The sequence below is a fragment of the Engystomops pustulosus genome, chromosome 2, assembly GCF_040894005.1.
Source record: "Engystomops pustulosus chromosome 2, aEngPut4.maternal, whole genome shotgun sequence".
NCBI classification, from domain to species: Eukaryota; Metazoa; Chordata; class Amphibia; order Anura; family Leptodactylidae; genus Engystomops; species Engystomops pustulosus.
This window is the reverse complement of record NC_092412.1, coordinates 217,089,369-217,108,999: the sequence shown is the minus strand read 5'-3', so window position 1 is coordinate 217,108,999 and position 19,631 is coordinate 217,089,369. Positions and strand designations below refer to the sequence as shown.

General features: G+C 39.7%; 1 protein-coding gene across 1 annotated transcript in view; it reads left to right on the top strand.

Annotated features, from left to right (window-relative positions):
* CUX1 (cut like homeobox 1) overlaps positions 1-19,631 on the top strand; it is a 272,705-nt gene that overhangs the window by 232,651 nt on the left and 20,423 nt on the right. The window contains exons 15-19 of the mRNA XM_072138168.1: positions 11,443-11,579; positions 11,943-12,009; positions 14,987-15,093; positions 15,598-15,714; positions 16,603-16,686. Of these exons, the coding sequence (XP_071994269.1) occupies positions 11,443-11,579; positions 11,943-12,009; positions 14,987-15,093; positions 15,598-15,714; positions 16,603-16,686 (512 nt within the window). The remainder of the gene's footprint in view (positions 1-11,442; positions 11,580-11,942; positions 12,010-14,986; positions 15,094-15,597; positions 15,715-16,602; positions 16,687-19,631) is intronic.

The window sequence follows — 19,631 nt, the reverse complement described above, 5'->3', positions numbered from 1 at the left end:
GCATTAATAAATGATAAGTTACAGCCCTTAATAAAGAGAGATCTTACGATATGACACTGCTCCATGTTAGTCCCTGCAACTTTAGGGTAGTACTTGATTAAGCAAATAGGCTTGTATGAATCATTCTATTTATGTCACTTCTCCTTTTCTATTCTTAAAGGAATGAAGAATCCCTACAGATCCTAGCAATCCACCTATTTATATGCCATCTCCCATGCTTCCCATATTAAGTGACCATTAATACTTGTGTTTGAGGCGTACTGTCGGTGTTGTCGGGTTGTATTGGGGACTGCTGACATCTGAGTCTGGACAGCTTGGGCGCAGTACCTCCATGTAAGAGAAACGGGGGTGCTGTGGAGGTGCGGGACCAGGCTTCGGAACCAGGGTCCCCGTGGGCATCTGGTCTTACTGCATCATAGTAACTTTGGGCATCTTAAAATATGACTCCGTTTAAGGGCAAATACAAGAAGAGGTTAGTTCCTACCCACTGTTACTAATTACAATGTACCAAACCCCAGGTGAGGCTTCCTTTTATATATATATATATCTAGCCTCCAGTATGCTTTTTCACCCCTGAGGAAGCCATGTTCAGGTGGCAAAATGCGTGGTGCAAACAGCCCCCCCCCCCCTCTTTAAGCAAGAACTTTGGTGATATGAACTAGCATTCTTAATCTTTGATATTAGGTGCTGTTAATGTGATATGTGTTTACTAGAGCAATACTTGTGGGGCACTGCACTTGGCCCATGAGGGGAGTACAAATTGTGGCTTTTGTCAGCACATTTAAGATTTTTACATCTTTTACGAAGCTTTTTAACCCTTTGAGAGCTTCTTAGTAATGGAGGTGAAATTTAGAATTTTGTCGGTAATCACCTTTGGTCCTAAAATGTAAAGATGTAAGAAAACAATGCCTTTTGTCCTATTCTGGAAAAAGTATTTGCATATTTCCCAGAATTCCCTAGTTGAGCATCAACTTATAAGTCTCCACACACCTACAAGGCAGCTTTAATTGGCAAAGTTTCCATAAGGAGAACTCTTCCTGACCCTAGTGCCTCTCACTCAAACCAGTTCCCTATGTTGTGTTGGACGCAACCATGTTGAAACAGCGCTGTCTACAGTTGGGAGTCTGTTCCCTCTGGAATAGATATACTGGTTTGCCTTTAATCCCACATCATGTCATTAGGCTGCCTGAAGGTCATCCTTGATGTTAAAGGGGCTGCCTTCCAAAGTAGCAAAAAGAGGCATTGTTTTCCTTGTCCCATCCTGGAAAATGTATTTGCATATTTCCCAGTATCTTCTAGTGGAGCATCAATGGCTATAAGTCTCTGCACTTCTACAAGGTGGCCTAAATTGCCAGGGTCTCCTGGCCCTGAAATGTACTCATTCACACACAATAAAATTTGTCATGTGGATGTTACTTGTATGGGTGCGAAGGTAAAGCGCAGAAGGGAAGGAGCGGCTTGCAGCAGAAAGTTTTGCCCTACAGTATATCGGTTTTTAGTTATTCAATGGCGCAGTTTTGCGAGCTATAAAATATTTGTAATGTGGCCATGTGGTGCTTTTTTGCAGGACAAGATGCATTTTTCACTGATACTATTTTAGGCTAGATATGGCTATTAATGAACATGTATTAACTTTTTTTGGTGTTGGGGAGTACAAAAAATTAAATCTGTAATTTGATTTTTGAATTACTTTTTCTTTTTGCTACTTACCATTAAGCCTAATCAACTTACCTTTATTCTACGGGTATGATTACTTTGATAACATATTCAGAAATGCTTTTATTTTTAATGCCTAGAGTTGGTTGAGGGCTTTTTCCTGTGACATAAGATCTCCACCATTACAATTCTGGAATAAATACATTTTTTTAATCACTTTTTATTGCATTTTCTGCAGGATGAGAGTTTAAATTATTCTGTTATAAGCTGAAGTGGCATCAGTGCCGTACATGTACGGTTCTGAACGTTAATTGATGGTACTCTATGCCGTACATGTACCTACAGAGCATGGGAGGGATTAAGTGATTGTAGCCAATGTAGAACTTGTTATTTATTGCTTTGAGATAGATCAATGACTCTTAGGACTTGTAACTAGAAGGCATCTTAAGCAGAACTAATAGGCTAGGGCAGTGATGGCAAACCTTTTAGATACTGAGTGCCCAAACTACAACCAAAACCCACTTTTATGTTGAAAAGTGCCAACATGACATTTGAGCAGTAACCTATTGATCTCTGTTGTATCACAAGTTTTAATCGTATTGGCATCCTGAGGACACCAACACAATAGAAAGCAGGATACATTTGAATTGTTGCTTCCCTCCAGGGTCCCCTAAAGAGGAAGAATCAGGGGACCCAGAGCAGGAGCTCCAATGATAATCCATCTCTGTCCATTCCTTCTCGCTCCTCCTGTAGTCCTGGCAGCCAAGTAGGTGTCACTTTGAAATAGCACTTAGCATGGCATGGCCTGGGATGTCTTGGACTGCAGGTGGAAGCCTTGAGTCCCATCTGGTAAATTCTGTGCTGGGTGCCCACAGAAAGGGCTCAGAGTGCCACCTCTGGTACCCATGCCATAGGTTTGCCACCACTGGGCTAGGGTAAATTATGTGTTGATGAAAAACTTTAACTCCACCATAGCAGATTATGATGGTCATCATTGAAGAACCACAACTTGACAAACTTCTTCTCCATCTCATGCAGAGATAAACTATATAAACGAAAGCCCATCAGGATACATAGTACCTGCTGATCACCTACATTTTGATTAGATGGTTTATCTTTGTGAGAGGGATATGACTTAAAAAATGCATTTTTTTAACCATCTAATTTACGCCCACTTCAAATTTAGCCTTGATAGAAATAGGAACCACAAAAAGCTTAAATGGCCATGCCACATAGACTTCATACCTGTGGCAGTGTTCACGTTGGTTGAATTGTGACGCAATTCGGGCATATTAGTATAATCGTCAACTACAAATAGGCAATGGCCCTCAAAATCTCTTGGTATATATGGATATGATTACCTATATCCAATAGATTTCTTGGTATGCTCCTTAATTTAACGTATTCAAGCAGTAGCCATCACCCCTACTGTGCCAATTATTCCTGTGAGTTCATAGAGCTGTTTACAGGACTGCTTGGTGGAGGGTCTGCTGCTGAGTCTGTGCATATCAATGGGTGTAGAAGTCCCCTACATAGAATAGTGAGGCACAAGATCTCCCCAGTTCTCAGTCTGTGATTCTACAGGCCTTTCTCGCTTTCTAATAGACTCCTCTCTCTCTCCCACCGTCTGTGTTTATGACACTTTCTACATAACTCTTAACATTTAGTGCTCACACAGTACACACTATACACGTTATGTAACACTCATGTGCTGAAAGCTGCAACGTTGGTCATTGTATAGATCCTGTATGTATTATCAGCATATGATCAGTGGTAACTGTGGGCATCTTAAATTTGACTCAGTTTCAGGGTAGATACAGGAAGAGGTTATTTCCCACCCACTTCACTGTAGCTAAGGAGGATTTCTGACAAGTAGCTTCAGAACAAACATGCAGTAACATGAGAAAGAAAAGGGAGTTACGCTTTAACATCAGGACAAACATATATTTCTTCTCCCACAGACTCAACTCTAATTGATTGAAATAAGAATGTATCTCGATATCCTCTTGCCAAAAAAATGCTTGTTGAGTGTCTGTTTTGCTCATTAAGTTATTAGTTATTAAATAATTTGCTAAACCTATCAATACCAATACTAACATACACATCAATTAGGAATTGATACAGCAAACCTATTTTGAGCGTATCATCCAACATAATATGGAACCCTAACTTATTCCCTCAGAACTTTACCATTTTCTGTCAGCACAGACACAAGGATATAGTCCTGAGAGAGCATCTCCAATTGATTTTTATTGAGTTACATCTGAGGACCAGTTCACACCTGCATCAGGGGTTGCCATTTCAGGAGAATGTAATGGAAATATTACATTTCTGTTATTCATTGTGGGAGAAAAAGACAGAATGCAGAACGAATTTAAATTCCCACACAAATAATAGAATGTCTAGGCTAACTGTCTCTGAGCAACAATACCTTCTGGAGATATTGTCCTAACAAAAACACAATACAGCGGAGGAAGAACTGTGTAGATTGTAATACAGATATCATGACCCATCTCACAGAATGGGTTAATAATCCATACTAGGCAGGACATTATATAGATAAATGTCAAGAGTTGAAACCAACTCAGAGGGGGATATTTATCAGGGTGTAGGAGCCCTGAAATAAACAGTAGAAAATATGAAACAAATAAATATATATCAAAGTGTAGTAGTGTCAGAGTATACATACAAGTTGTAACATATTATTAGTATTCACTACATGAGTTCATAGATGAATAAATTCTGACTGCTGTAAATCTTATGGCAGAACATACTCTGTGCTGTCACAAGATTTGGAGGATTTGGGGGGAGCGCCGAGGAAGCAGGGAGCTCAGTCACAAGTGTTTCAAGGGATTTGTAAGATGGGGGCTCTGGTAAAGTTATTTTTATAAGTAAAGTACACAAGCACTCCTAATTAACATAATTCTGATCATTGTTAATGGTTAATAAACAGGAAATATTATGGTAGATTTCCTTAAACAGCAAAAGGTACAAGGAATCTCCTCACTCACATACAGCCACCAGGTTTGGTTTAAATACATTTCTTCCTCGTTATTCACATCTCCGGAACAACCTGCAGTTACAGCTTAAAAGATCAACGCGTTTCGACGCTTGTGCGTCTTAGTCATGATCAGTTTCCATATTACTATTCACTAAGCATTAAATCACCTAGAATCATGGCGTCTTCCCAGGACCGCCCATAAAAGGGTGGATACTCCCCAATCAATCTCCAGCGTCATGACAACAGCAGTGAGCACTTCCTGCCAAGGGGGAGGGTGAGACAGTGCCACAGTCTGTAAATCCGGATCACAGAGGGGCTAGGATAGCTCCTCAGGTTCTTTAGCATAATTGTGAAAGTTTATTTTTAAATGTGGAGACCACAGATAACAAATATAAGATGATTACCACAGTCACGGTGCCTGGATCTATGAGAAAGTATCCCTGATGGATTTTGATGGCAGATTTTCCTTAACTTTAATTTCCGAGACTATAGAAGAGAAATAATGACAAAAAACATGTCTTATAAGGGACCACCCTTATCCCAAAGTAATGAGCGCTCCATAATATGTGACCCAAGTGACCTCCAACAGCAATCCACATCTTCTCTAAGGGATCTACTTAAAGGGAACCTGTCACCACATTTGCACATGTACAGCCAGTGACAGGTTCCTATAGAGCCCTATTAACTAACTGACTGCCACCCTTCTTTTAGCTAAAAAAAAAATTTCACTAATATCCACATAAATCAGCTTTTATCTTATACTACCGGGTATTAAGGGGGAGCATGTCCTGCTCGGCCGGCCAATCCCATCTAATACTCCTTATGCCTCTTTACTATTAAGCAGTTCAGTTCATGTGACCAGGGTGCCATAATCTCAGGTCCTTTTGCCTCTTAACAATAGCACACTGTACCCCATGTATGTATCTGACCACATGAAATCGTGCAAGCCTTCTTGGACTTCTACTCCTCTCATTTTCTATGAAGGCTGCTGTGATTTTATGTGACAGCAAACTGTACACCATGAATGTGATTACATAAAATCACAGCATCCTACATGGAGGATGGAGAGGAGTAGAAGTCCATGCAGAATTGTGCGATTTATTGTGGTCAGATGCATACATGGGGTACAGATTGCTATTTTTAGAGGGCTAAAGGACCTGCTCTGGTCACATGACATGAATGTAACACAAGGCACCATGTAAAAAATTGACACTATATTTTATATAAATAGAGCTTTATATGTCTGTAGTATAATATTAACAGACAGTCTAAGTACTAAGTACAAGGAGGCAGAGCAGTGATTTGAAGAGACATAGAGCTGTCAGTCAAAATAATGGGGTGTGGTTCATTGGCAGACTGGGAGAGAGAAGAGTCACAAACACCAGACATGAGTCAGGAAAGCTAATTTGCATATCAGAAAAATGGCTGTAATTAAGATACAGTGCCTCACTCGCAGCTAATTTTAGGTGATATGGGGAGGACTTGTAGTCAGCAGGCATTGTTAATCAGGGGGTAAGATTTTAGTGACAGGTCCTCTTTAATCTCTTCCAACTGCAGCATCTCATGTAAAATCTTTCCTTGCAGATATTTGCCTGCACAGAAATGTAATATGCAATATAAGTGTACAGCACACAAACCGCACATCTACAGCACAAAGTGGAAGCTGTGTATTTCTTCTATGCATCTTGTAGTAAAAAATATATAGAAAATGTATGAATCCCAGTTTTTCTCTTGTGTAGTTAATGGTGTTGTGCTGGCATCTAGTGGACAATAATTAAAACTACATTTTTATTTTTGGTTAGGCAATATTCAATGTCATCATAAAATGACATTTTTTTTAAATCTTTCAAATCAAGTTTTTATGTTAAAAAGATGTAATCATTCTTATTTATCACTTTTAAAATATTTCCTTGTCATTTATAGGCTAAGACAATGACAGACAAAATAAAGGATTGCAATAAAACTGTAAAGAAAGCACCATTGTAGCATCTATGACTGAAAATCAATTCTTTATGTTTTCTAGAGCTCTGCTTGCTGTCATTCAATAGGAAGCTTCATTGTTTACTTCCTGTGGATAGAAGTCTTTCCCTGGTCATGTGATGTCACACAGGTGCATGGCTTGTTATGTCCCTGGTCATGTGATGTCACACAGGTGCATGGCTCGTTATGTCCCTGGTCATGTGATGTCACACAGGTGCATGGCTCGTTATGTCCCTGGTCATGTGATGTCACACAGGTGCATGGCTCGTTATGTCCCTGGTCATGTGATGTCACACAGGTGCATGGCTCGTTATGTCCCTGGTCATGTGATGTCACACAGGTGCATGGCTTGTTATGTCCCTGGTCATGTGATGTCACACAGGTGCATTGCTCGTTATGTCCCTGGTCATGTAATGTCACACAGGTGCATGGCTCGTTATGTCCCTGGTCATGTGATGTCACACAGGTGCATGGCTTGTTATGTCCCTGGTCATGTGATGTCACACAGGTGCATGGCTCGTTATGTCCCTGCTCATGTGATGTCACACAGGTGCATGGCTCGTTATGTCCCTGGTCATGTGATGTCACACAGGTGCATGGCTCGTTATGTCCCTGGTCATGTGATGTCCCACAGGTGCACAGCTCTGATTTCTCTCTGTGATATAACGAGCCGTGCACTGGTGTGACATCACATGACCGTGGACCAGTTTATATGCAGAAGAAATAAACAATGAAGCTGACCGCAAACAGAGATCTAGAAAACATAAGGAATTGATACAGAAAGTAAATTGGAAAACTGTGTAACAATAACATTTATTTGCTAAAACTAGATGAATGGACATCACATTTACATACTATATATAATTTATTAAAATAAATAAATAAAAAAATATATATAAATATACACACACATATATTTAAAAGGACATTAACCCCACTGCTCCATAAATAAGAAAAAGGGGGATCTATGGAGACTTACGCTCCACTACTCATCTTCTGGCCATATTGTTAGTATTTGCTGACACCTAGTGGTCCTGTATGTGATAACACTTGCTTCGATACCTGTGTGTTGAGTGCACTTTTACTGCGGCTTGTCACTATGAATAAAGCCTTGTTTTTTATAGAACTGTATATAAATTTATTTTTTCTTTATGGCGCATTTTATTACCCGTGTAGATTTCTCTAATTCTATTTTCTGTAGGTCAAACGTTCAGTGACTTCTATGGAGAGTTGTGGTAATGCTTTGCTACCTGCTGTGGGGAATATATAGAAGTATATAGCAAGGGAAGGGGCACATGTCAGGTTATTTTCTTCTAATAAAGTGCCATACACATGTCCGCACTTCCCCCGGCAGAATAGGTTAATTAACACTCTGGGATAGAGAGAGCTTCAATGTCTTAGTACACGCTTTGAGCAGATGCTGTGGCACCAAGAGTTCTTCCAGAACAACAAAAAGGCACATTCCAATACATTCATATGCTAGCTATGGATTTTTGGCCCACCCCAGCCTATGCTGGGACTGGGTACATTTCTGGGATCGGGACTGTGGGTAGAGCACACTCCTAGGTCTAAATCCATTCTGAAGGCTTCAGATGAAGAGATGCCAAACTGTCAATGGGAGAAAAGTGGGTCATGTTTGGTCTCAAACAATACAGGAGATTTTGATGGGTCTGATGGCACCAATAACCATAATCCTATGACCTCCCATTGAGGAATCATCCGATGTCCTGAATCTGGTCCAGGGAGGAGTGTGTCTACTCCTCCAATAAATCGATCCCCTTGCCAATTGTTCTTTTCCTGGGGAATTATTACCATCACAATATCACAAAAGGCAGGAAGAGTCTTCAAGTGTTGACTATTCAATCACCATTGGTTCAGCACAAGGTAATTAACTTTCACTGGCTTGCTTACACTTGTTTTACTCTACTCTTAATCTACTCTCTATACATATACTCCCTTTTGTGTATTGTATTTTTTCGTGTGTCCTTAAGGCAATTAAATATATAAATTTAACTGAGGTTGTTATTTTATCTCTATTCACAAAGCCCCATGTCTGTGTCTCAGTTATATATACGCTACCTGGGCTGACTCCTGGCCCTATATACTCTTGTTACAGGCGGGGCTTATATCTAATGTGAGCTAGTGGCAGAAACTACCGTGCTTGACAGAACTTTACTGAGGCAAGTGAAAGTGGACTGGCAGACATTCAGGGCTGTGGGCGAGTGTTGTAACATACCATATCTCACTTCCTTGGCCTCCCGGAATCCTGTGTGGAACCAATCTATGACCTTTCGTAACCCTAAGAGTACCACGTGACATCTGCTGAGAGGTCATTTTGCAGAGAGGGTAGGAGAGAGAGCGGTCTATCACGTTTTGTACATTAGGGATCCCTATTATATTTATATCTAGGCTTAACCTAATATTGTAATCCTGCCTACGTTGATAATGAGATGATCCCTTCAAAATAGGGGGTGCTTCAGTTAAGAATAGGATTTTTAAAAAACCCGTTTTCAGCATTTTATAATTATAAAAAGTGATCTGTAAAATTTTTTGAATTGTCAACAATTCTAAAAAAAAAATAAAGAAATATGCAAACATTAAAACTTGAGTTGATTAAAACAGTAAGTGATTTTGTGACGCACCTTCCCTTTAAGTTCTACTATGTCGTTGTCCACTGTTACAACTACAAGACAAACAAATTAATAGACCTGGTGACTGGTTTCTTATTCCTATTGTTATATATAAAATAGACACCAATAATAGATACATTTGTCCTAGTTATGGCTTTACGTCTCGGCCAAGTCCAGTTTTTCTTGCTAAATTATATATTATAAATGTCTTATTTATAGCCCTCGATGCAATGTGTCCTTAGACAAGTATCTGGGCTATTTTTATATTGCTGACATAGTATTCACCATAGCTCAGCTCTTAAAGTAGGGCATTCCATAGTTTGGCCACTCTTGACTGTAAAGAATACATTTTGATGTTAACCCGTTTATAACTTGCTTTACAGTTCTATCAGTGTCATTAAATGGGTTGCCCGAAGGTCAAAAAACATGACTGCTTTCTTCTTAAAACACAGCGCCACCGCTGACCATGGTTTGTGCAGGTATTGCAATTCAGCTGCATAGAGATGAATGGAGCTGAGTTGCCATACCAGCACAAACCATGGTCAGGTGTGGAGCCGTTTTTAGAAAAAATAAGACTTGTTTTTCAACCCCTGGAAAACCCATTTAAGCATGTATAAAGAAGGCTCTACTTACCCAGCCGGTGTCCGCTGCATTATACAGAAGACACCAATACCTATAGTACCAGGACTAGGAACAGCTGTTAACCCTATAGATGATGATGCGTCTTACTGGCGTCAATCTCTTCCCCCTGAACGTCATAGGGAGGCACCAATCAGTCACCATGCATTTAGGACCCAGTCATTAGGAAAGCTGTAATTATGCAATATATTGTAATCCAAACAACGGTCACCATATTGTATTATAATGAAGCTAAAAGTAAGAAATAAAATATTTGAAAATGTAAAAGATTTCAAATTGCCTCCCTTTCCATAGAGCACATATATATAAATAAAATTAACTTATTAGATGAGAAAATATCTATACTGTAAACTTACACTGGAAGAAAAAATGGTAGTAGACCGGCACAACACGAAGACCACCACTTGGGTACGATGAAAAACAAATCCTTCTTTATTGTTAAAATGTCACAAAACCCGGGAAGAAGATGGGTTAACGCGTTTCGACGGACACCGTCTTAATCATAACCTTTTTTCGCTTTTTTCTACTTAGTAGTCAAAGTGTTATATGTTTGTAAACTTACACTGTTGTTTTTTTTTTTCCACACCATAAAATATTGATCTATAGCATTGGTGGCGAACCTATGGCACTGGTGCCAGAGATGGCACTCGGAGGCCTCTCTGTGGGCATACGGACTGTCTCCCAGGCACAGAGTTTGCCAGACATCTTCCTGCAGTCTCAGGTAGTCCAAGTAGTGCCCTGCTATTTTAAAGTGACCCATCCTGTGCTGCTTGGTCCTGTCCGAAGAGTGAAAAGGTATCGGATTGGAGCTCAAAGATTCTGGTAGCAATAAGTTTGTTACTGCCTAAATTGCCATGTTGGCACTTTGGGAAAAGCTAGTGGTTTTTGGGTCTCATTTTGGGCACTCAATCTCTAAAAGGTTCACCATCACTGATCTGTAGTGTTTAAAAGGCCATACATAGAATTAAAAAAATAATATACATTTTTTTTAAAAAACAACAAAAACTATAGGAAATGTTTATCTCTCTGATAGTAACCCAGGGGGATGTGTTATTTGAACTGTGCAGTAAAAGATTAAAAAAATAAGCCCATAAGAAATTTTGATTTTTATCCTGCTTCCCTGCAAGTTCCTGTGGATAAAAAATATGGAATTTCAACCGTTACAGTGAAACGGTCACTGCCACATTCTGCTTTGATTTCGACATGTATGTCGCCTCGGATGGGGGGTGTATATTCACATTTCCCAAAAAAATTTTATACAAAGATAAGGCAAAGGCAAGACGTGCTGGACCATTGATGAACAACACTGTCTACAATATTTATAGACACTCATAGACAAATGACCTTGATCTTCAGGAAAGTTGGAGAACGCCAGTGGTGGGAGGAATTCATCATATATTTATATGATGAATCCAGTGAGATGAGTTAATAACTCTTCCTGATAAGTCTGAGCGGGTCAGTGATGTACACTATATATCTGGCTCCCATGGGTCTCCTTCATATGAGATAATATGTCTTTCATGTATTATTTTCCAGCTCGCTGCGCAGAGTTGCAGCTCCAGTTCACCGAGTCGGTTTCTACAGTGGCCGAGCAGAAGGACCTGATCTCCAAACTGGAGCATGACCTGAGCACCATCCAGTCTCTGTCATCCGTCCAGCGACCAGATGCTGAGGTATCACTCCCATCTTCCCAGTGACCACACCACCATCTATGACTGTACCTGATATAAAGAATCACAGTACCTACTGAAAATGATCACATACCATATACTATCATGGATAATCTATACTACACTTCAAGGAATAATTGATCTATGTAAATCATTTCAGAGGTGCTATCTTTGGTCCTCCTAACCTGCATTTTATCCTGCTCAGTAAATTTAAGTCGTAATCAATATCACATGTGCACTAGACATAATACAAATCTTCTTGTAATGTATTTATTGATATAGTGTCTACATATTACGCAGTCCTGTACAAGTCATCACTCCTTGTCCCCACTGGGGCTCACAATGATATGTTCTCATAACCAACAGGGAGCCGCAGTCCCCAGCATGGAGAAGATTCCTGACCCCATTAAGGAGGCCACAGCAGTTTTCTATGGTGAGGAACATTTATTTGTGCTATGGGCTCTCTATAGTGACTGTTCACCAGATTCAGTGATTTATGATGCTGTGACTGTGGCTCTGAGACCCCCCTTGTAGTATCATGTGAGAATATTACAATAAGACTGCATTAGGAACTCGCAACATCATAAATCACAATGATGTGGATCAGACAAATATGGTCATCCAAATAGTTCTACTGTAATTGTCAGCCTATGTACGTATCATGGCTCTCGCTCTTAATGTAACTGATGATTTTCTGACACATCTACTGAGGTGTAGTCAATGCAATACCTACAATATTCTGCCAAAACATCTCAGTGCTGGCAAATATCGGCTCATCACACAGAAAAACCTTAAAGCGTCACCTGCATTTCACTTATTTTTCTTATATGTGTAGGGGATGTGCTTTAAAGGGAACCTGTCAGAGTGCTATTTTTCTCAGGGGACTGGTCGCTATAGATAAAGTACTGTACATGCCAAATATGTTTTATGCCAAGTCTGTTATATGGTGTTTAAAATAAAGTACTGTATATACTTGAGTATAAACAGACCCGAGAGTATAAGCCAAGGTACCTAATTTTAACACAAAAAAAAAGCGGGTGGGAAATGCATTGGTAACAGCCACCAGCCAGTATATAGCTGACCAGCCCCCTTTCCCCTAGTATATAGCCTGCCAGTCCCCTGCCCCCCCCCAGTATATAGCTGCCAGCCCCTAGTATATAGCCATTCAGCCCTTGCCCCCCATTATATAGCCAGCCCCTGCCCTCCAGTATATAGCTTTCCAGCCCCTGCTCCCTTAGTATAGAGCCAGCCCCAGCCCCCCAGTAAAAAGCCTGCCAGCCCATATCCCTCAGTATATAGACTGCTAGCCCCTAGCCCCAATATACAGCCAGCCCATGCCCCCAAGTATATTGACTGCCAGCCCATATCTCCCAGTATATAGCCTGCCAGCCCCCTGCGCCACACAGTATATAGCCTGCTAGCCACTGCTCCTCTAGTATATAGCCAGCCCCCCAATATATTGCCTGCCAGCCCATATCCCCCAGTATATAGCCTACCAGTCCCTGCCCCCGGTATATAGCCAGCCCATGCTCCCAGTATATAGCAAGTATTGCAAGCCTATAGAAAAAAAATGAACACTGTACTCACCTTTCCAACACCCCCTGCAGTTTCTCTTCTTACTGTGGGTATTCTGGCTCCGTGTTCGGGTTCCAGTGCCGGTAGCTGACGTCATTGTTTGGGCTCCGCCACCACCGGCTTCACCACTTGTGTGGGTGCCGGCATGGCGCAGGGACCCGAAGAGGAGCGAAGGACCCAAAGATGCACCCGAAGCAAGAAGTGGACCTGCTGGGGGCGTCGGAAAGGTGAGTTCAGTGTTAATTTTTTTTTAAAGACTTGAGTATAAGCCAAGTTAGTATAAGCAAAATTTTTGTGCTAAAAAACTAAGACTGAATCTGAAACTTTACCTTGCTTACTGACAGAAGTTTAGGCCTGAGTCCTGGAGAGGAAAATTGACAACTTCTGTCTGCTCTATAATATATTCACTACTCTGCTGGCTCCTTCTTCCCCCCACATCCTCTTCTTGCACTGAGTTGCCTGAGGGAGAGATTGTCTCCAATGAGCTGCCATGTGATAGGGGAAATATATTACAGAGCAGACGGAAGTTGTCATTTGAAATTTTACTCTTCAGGACTCAGGCTAAAACATTATATAAAACAGACATTTTATTAAAAACATATTTGGTATAGACCAGTGATGGCAAACCTTTTAGCGGCTGAGTGCCCAAACTGCAACCCAAAACCCCACTTACTTATCGCGAGGTGCCAACCAAAAATTAAAGCCGTAACTTATTGCTCACTTTTCAATAACTTTCAATCATATTGGCCTCCTGAGGACAGCAACAGTGGAAAATTTTCATCATTTTAGCTTCTTTCCAGTTTCCCTCTGTACACAGAGAATCGTGAGGCCAGCAGGAGGTCCTCCAAAAATAATTCGACCCTGTCTAATTCTCCCTCTTCCTACAGTCCCAAGTAATGAAGTAAGTATCAAAATATGACTGAAAGCAGCATCTTTTAAGTTGCTTGGAACTGCAGGAAGATTCTGTGAGTCCTGTCTGGAGTGCTACGGCGATGGTTCGGGTGCCCACAAAAAGGGCTCCAAATGCCATAGGTTCGCCACCACTGGTATATACAATACTAGCAACCTGTCCCCTGCATAAAATAGCTCTCTGGTGACAGGTTCATTTTAAAGCATTTTTCTTATGACCTCTTATGACTCACTGTCTGACTCTTATCTCTCCCCTAGATAGCTAGTGTGTGACTGGACGATGTCGGCCATCTGAGCTAACAGTCCAAATAAATAATCAGTCGTTTACTAAGTGCAGGCAAAGATGTAAATATACATAGAAATATGGAGAGAACGTGTTGGCAGAATTTTTTTTATAGCATATAGTATAGGGTGTAGGGACTAATAGATCCAGAACCAAATGCTGATCTTCTAGAATGTCTGGCTGGCTGCAGGTTGCCTTGGTTGTTATTGGTAGTGGTACAGTATGTAAAGGACCTGTAAGTATGTATTGGATTTTAGGGGTAACTGCAAACTGTTCATATCACAGCACATGCAAAAAAAATGGGCCTAACTACATTTCATAAGCCCCATATAAACATTGCAGATTTATCTCTGCGTTCATTGATACACAGTCGGGATTTATTTTTTTATTTAAATTCATGTAAATTTTTTTTATTCACATCATGTAAATTTCCTGCTCCTGACTGCATCTGGATTTTCTATAAATCGGTTATTGACCTAAAAAAATCCAGATGAAAATCTGCAACAATTTCTTATGGAAAATGAACACCAAGTTATGTGGATTTTTCGCTGGGTTTTATTGCTGATTTCCTTGTGTTCAGTTTCCCTTAATGTCTTAGATTATATGTGTCTTATACACTGTATGTCATATACTTCTCTTCCAGGGTATTCTGCAGGTAACCCAATTCCTGAAGGACAGATGGACTCTCTCCTTTCAATTATATCCAGCCAAAGGGAGCGATTCAGAGCGAGAAATCAAGAGCTGGAAGCTGTAAGTCCCCTCTTATATCCGCTCATAACAGTAGAGGAAAGGTATTGGAGGTAGGGTTATATTACCCTAACCATATAGCATACCATACATCAGATAAGGTTGGGTTTGTCACTGTGCATGACAGGAAGCTATGGACAAGGGAAGAAGTGGAAGATGGGGTATAACATGTTTATGGTGGCTGAGCTCATAATAATTCACATACATTAAAACTTTCTCATATCCTAAAATCTCTCAAATATAATCTATAGACCTAAAATATGCAGGATTAACATTCCCGATTAGGAAGATAAAGAAGTAGGAAATGTTATGAAAGGGAACTACAGATCCAGACATGTGTAGAAGGAGCACGCGCCATGTTCTGCTCATTCCTCTCTATCCACCACAAATGATTTTTTTATACATGTGAGAAATTAACAAGCACATTTCGGTAAGGCTGCATACACATCACGTTTTATGGATACATTCAATGTATTTTTTGACTTTTTGTTATGTCTAACTCAACAGGAAAATCGGATGATGCATCATACAATGAGGGCACTACAAAGTGAGCTGGATAACCTGAGAGCTGACAACATCAAGCTGTATGAAAAGATTAAATTCCTACAAAGCTACGCTGGAAAAGTGAGTATTTCTTTCTAATTTCTATGATAATCTTAGTTTGGGAATCTTTGAAATGATATTATGGGACTGATACTAAAGCAATGGATCATCTGTATGTGTTCATCTTTTAAGACTAAAGAGGTCATTTCACTAAATCAAAAGACCAAGGTAAACATTTGTTTGGACAGTGTATAACCAGAGTGCCTCAAGATAAGGGCTGATGCACCCTTCAATATTACATCTATGGAGGCTATTCCTTAAAGGGTTTTCCTATGAAGACAAGTTAGGCCCTATCATGGGAAAGCGCCTAACTTGCTGATCAGTGGGGGTCTCGGTGCCAACGGACCCCTCGCCACTCTTCAGACTAATGGAGAAGACGGACATTCATGACCGTTCTGCTCCATTAATCTCTATGAAGCTGACATTCCGTCAGCTCCATAGAAATGAATGGAACAGAACAGTCATGCGCAGCCGTCTGCTCCATTACTCTTCTGGAGCGACAAGGGGTCGGCTGGACCCCTCGTTTTCACGATCTGTGGAGGTCTCCGCACTGATGGGGCCCAAGGACAGGGCGTAACTTTTCTTTGTGGGAAAACCCCTTTAACTGGAGTGGTTTTGGTAGGGGAAGAACAGTGGACTCTGTATTGAATGCTTTAATGTGACCTTCATCTGGAAATATCCCGCTTCTGTAAAGTTTAAAAGCCTTGTATGCCTTTTTGATACCAATGATGGGTCTTCTGGAGAGGTCTTTATGGTCAGATTATTGGGGGACCGACACCCAATCAGTCGTTCCAGGTACCAGAACCAATACACTAGAGGAAGCATAAATCATGTAGATCGATCATCAGTATCAATAATGCATAAGTGGCTACAAATCCCTTATAAAACTGTTCTGTTTTTTCCCACCAGGGAGGGAAGAGTGATGACACTGAGCTGCGTTACTCCTCCCAATACGAAGAACGTCTTGATCCATTCGCCTCATTTAGTAGAAAGGTAAGTTCTCTGGTCAGAAATTGTCTTCTTCACACATCACTATATATTTTTCAGAACTTTGCAGCTAGTTTAGTATTGTAGGTTTTTACTATTTAGGTGTAGTATTTTAGGCTTATATTATTTAGGTTTAGTATTTTAGTATTTTACTATTTAGGTGTAGTATTTTAGGCTTATACTATTTAGGTTTAGTATTTTAGTATTTTACTATTTAGGTTTAGTATTTTAGGCTTTTACTATTTAGGTTTAGTATTGTAAGCTTTTACTCTTTAGGTTTAGTATTTTAGGCTTTTACTATTAACCCCTACGTGCACCAGGACGTTATATTACGTCCATGCGGGTAGATACTTCCCTCACGAACGGAGCCGGCACCAGAAGCAGCGGCTGTCAGCTGTCTATTACAGCTGACACCACGCTGTAACACCCACGATCGGAGCCGGCTTCCCCCGCTTACCGGGGGATCCGATCCTCTTCTGGGCAGCCCCAAGATCTGCAGAGTGCCCCGGGGCTGCCCCAGTGCATCTCTGGTTCAAGTTCAAGTGGGTATAAGTAAAAAAAAATTAAAAACAGTAAAGTTTAAACATAAGAATAATAAAAAATAAATAAATAAAAATATAAGCCCCTAAAATGTCACTTTCCCATAAAAACACTTAAAGTATAAAAAACACAAATACACCCACATATTTGTTATTGCAGCGTCCGTAACAATCTGTATAATAAAACAGAATCATTACTGGACCCGCACGGTAAACACAGAAAAAAAACCCGCAAAAAATGTTCCAAAAAAAGATCATTTTTAATTAATACTTTTTTAAAAATGCTCTAAAAAGTGACTTAAAAAATGATTTAAGACCACTAAAAAGAACAACTCCTCTTGCAAAAAAAATAAGCCCTTAAACAGATTCGTCAGCCGAAAAGTAATGCTAAAATGAACAAGATTTTCTCCAAATTAGTTCTTATTCATCAAAAATGGAATAAAATACACAAAACCCCCACATATTTGGTATCGCTACGTCCGTGACAATCTATATAATAAAATAGAATCGTTATTGGACCCGCCAAGTGAACCCCATAAAAAACAACCTCAAAAAAACTGTCAGAAAAAAAGATCATTTTTAATTAATAACCTTTAAAAAATGCTCTAAAAAGTGATTAAAAAAATCCTTCTCGCAAAAAATAAGCCCTTAACCATATTTGTCAGCCGAAAAATAAAAAAGTTCTGCATATGAAAAGACGGTGATGCTAAAATTAACATTTTTGCCAAATTACTTTTTATTCAGTAAAATTTTGAAACAAAATTAAAAATGTATATAAATGAGGTATTTTCTTAATTGTGACGACCCATAGAATACAAATAATATACTATTTTTATGGTATGGTAAACGGCCAAAAAAAACAAAAAAAAAATCTTCCAAAAAATTGATGCTTTTCATTTCCTCCACCAACAAAGAGTTAATAAAATCTCACCAATTAGCTATAGATGCCCCAAAATTATGTAATAGAAAAGTTCATCTCATGTGGCAAGAAAATAAGCCCCTATAGGTCCACATTAAAAAAAGAAAAAAAAATTATAGCCTGTACAATGTGACAATGCAGATCTGCTCTGAATGGCGCAGCTTCCCTTCTATGCCCCGCCATGCGCCCATACAGCAGGTTACCACCACATATGGGGTATCAGTGTACTCGGGAGAAATTGGGTATCCAACTTTGTGGAGCCTTTTTTCATTTAATCCATTTCAAATGTTTAATTTTCCATCCAAAATGAATGTATTGTCAAAAAATATTACAATTTGTAGACCGCACCTCCGTTTTGTTTTAACCCCTAAAAAAACCTTAAGGGTTAAACAAACTTCTTAAAAGTGCTTTTTCATACGTTGAGGTGTGTAGTTTCCATAATGTGGTAATTGACCATCTAAATACGGGTTTTGTTGATTTTCATAAAAATGTGAAAAATGGCACACAAATTCTGAGCCTTATATCATTCTAGTAAAATATGTGTTTTACAAGAGGGGGCCAATTAGCCCTAAGGCACCATAACCAAGGAATAAAACGTAACCTTTATTCATATTAGTTTAAATATACGATGAACAGAAAATTATGACTTAAAAACACAGGGTTGCATCAATGCCACGTGTATAGGTGTCCCAGTGCTGGTTACCGGATTTACCAGCCTAGGTATCGTATGTATCACATATACATTAATGGGGCAGACTTCAGTAGTGGGTGTGGGTTTTGTGTATCAGGTGAGACTTTTTGGTGGGGTATATATATTTCGGCTGTCCAGGTAAGTAGGTCCAGGAAAGTGCAGTTCGCACTCCCTGGTCAGATCAATAGGGTTTGTCCACCATATTGTCCAAGTGGATTGTTAAATAGATATTCTTATTATTGCACTGTATCCCTACATGGGATCCAGGTGGTATGAACCAATATTATTCCACTGTATAGATTGTGAAGATGGTGGAAATTGATACCCCAATTAGCCTGTCTTAGTCATTAAACCCTAATGTCTCATACACCTGAGAAATTCCATTCACACCACACAATTTACCATCCCCTTCTTTTTGGATCCCTAGTAAAATATGTGGAATCTTAAAAAACCATGCCAACATAAAGCAGACATTTAGGAAATGTAAGTTATGAATCTATTTGGGATCTATGACTATCTGTATCAAAAGTAGAGAATTTAGAACTTTGAACATAAAGAATTTTTCAAAATTTTTGGCAAGTACAATGTGTCATGAGAAAATCTCAAAATCCTGTGGAAATATTATAGCGTTCCAAAGCTATAAGCACACAGGGCAGATTTGAAAAATGGGTCCGCTATCTAAAGGCCAAAATAGGCAGAGTCCCATAGGGTTAAGGTTTAGTATTTTAGGCTTCTACTATTTAGGTTTAGTATTGTAGGCTTTAACTTTTTAGGAGTAGTATTTTAGGCTTCTACTATTTAG